At 71.2% G+C, this 1,129-nt stretch overlaps 1 protein-coding gene across 1 annotated transcript in view; it reads left to right on the top strand.

Moving 5' to 3' along the window:
* EMIHUDRAFT_94749 (hypothetical protein) overlaps positions 1-1,129 on the top strand; it is a gene marked incomplete at both ends in the record, with an annotated part of 5,569 nt that overhangs the window by 2,181 nt on the left and 2,259 nt on the right. Inside the window, one exon of the mRNA XM_005793840.1 lies at positions 767-875. Within this exon, the coding sequence (XP_005793897.1) occupies positions 767-875 (109 nt within the window). The remainder of the gene's footprint in view (positions 1-766; positions 876-1,129) is intronic.

Below are 1,129 nucleotides of genomic sequence, written 5' to 3'. Positions count from 1 at the left end.
AAGGAGGAGGAGGAGGGAGTGCCGAAGGCGGCGGAGGCGGAGGAGGCGGAAGAGGCGGAGGAGGCGGAGGGGCGCCATCGCGAGCACGAGCAAGGCGACGAGCAGCGGCAGCAGCGGCAGCAGCGGCTGCAGCGGCAGCAGCGGCAGCAGCAGCAACGGCGGCGGCAAGACGAGGACGAAGACGAGGACAAGGACGACGAGCCCGAGCTGGAGGAGCCGCGGCCGCCGCAGCAACAGCCGCAGAGGCCGCCCGGCAAGCGAGTCGGTGCGGGCGCGGCGCGGGCAGGCGCCGGGCGGCAGCAGCCACTGCGCAAGGGGCGCACCAAGCCAGCCGCCAAGCCCGCCGCGTCTTCCGCTGCCACGCCTGCTTCCAAGCCTGCTTCCAAGGCCGCCTCCAAGCCCGCCGACTCTTCTGCCGCCTCTTCTGCCGCCACTCCTGCCCCCGCTCCCGCCCCCGCTGCCTCCCCCGCTGCTACCGGCCCCGCCTCCGCCTCCTCGGCCGGCGCCGGCGCGGCGAGCGGCGTCGGTGCGGCGGCGGCGGTGCGGCAGCGCGCTGCACCGCTTGTGGCGGAGGCGGTCCGCCGCTACCACACCGACCACGGGACCGAACCCACGCTGGGTTCGAGACTTCTGGAGGTGCGGTACTAGGCGCGGGCGGGCGCGCCGGCGCGGCGCTCGAGCGGCGGCCGCGTGAGGCTCAAGCCGCTCGCGTCTCCCTAGACTTTTCCTGGACCTTTCCTAGACCTTTCCTAGAGGCTTCCTGTAGGATCAAGCCGCTCGCGTTTTGGGCAAACGAGGTTGTGTTGCGCGACAGCGACGGCTCGTACGCCGCCGCAGCCGTGGAGGGGGGCGGCGGCGGAGGCGGAGGAGGAGGGGTCTCTCTGCACCGTCTTGGCGCTCGGGCGCGCGACTTCACTGGAGGCTTGCTTCGCCTAGAAGCGGACACACGTAGTCTTGTCTAATATCCAAGCGCTAGAGAGGACGACTGCCTCCCGCTGCATTCGCTGTGTTCCCACCCCTTGTGCTCACACGGTACTCTGCATACTCTTGCCCGAGACAGACCTCCTCCCCTCCCCCCCCACACACCCGAGGGTGGCGCACTCCGGCACGTAGGCTTCCTCGGAGAATA

The sequence above is a fragment of the Emiliania huxleyi genome (assembly GCF_000372725.1).
Source record: "Emiliania huxleyi CCMP1516 unplaced genomic scaffold EMIHUscaffold_1, whole genome shotgun sequence".
Lineage (NCBI taxonomy): Eukaryota > Haptophyta > Isochrysidales > Noelaerhabdaceae > Emiliania > Emiliania huxleyi.
The sequence above is the reverse complement of the archived record's forward strand: the minus strand, read 5'-3'. Positions and strand labels throughout refer to the sequence as shown.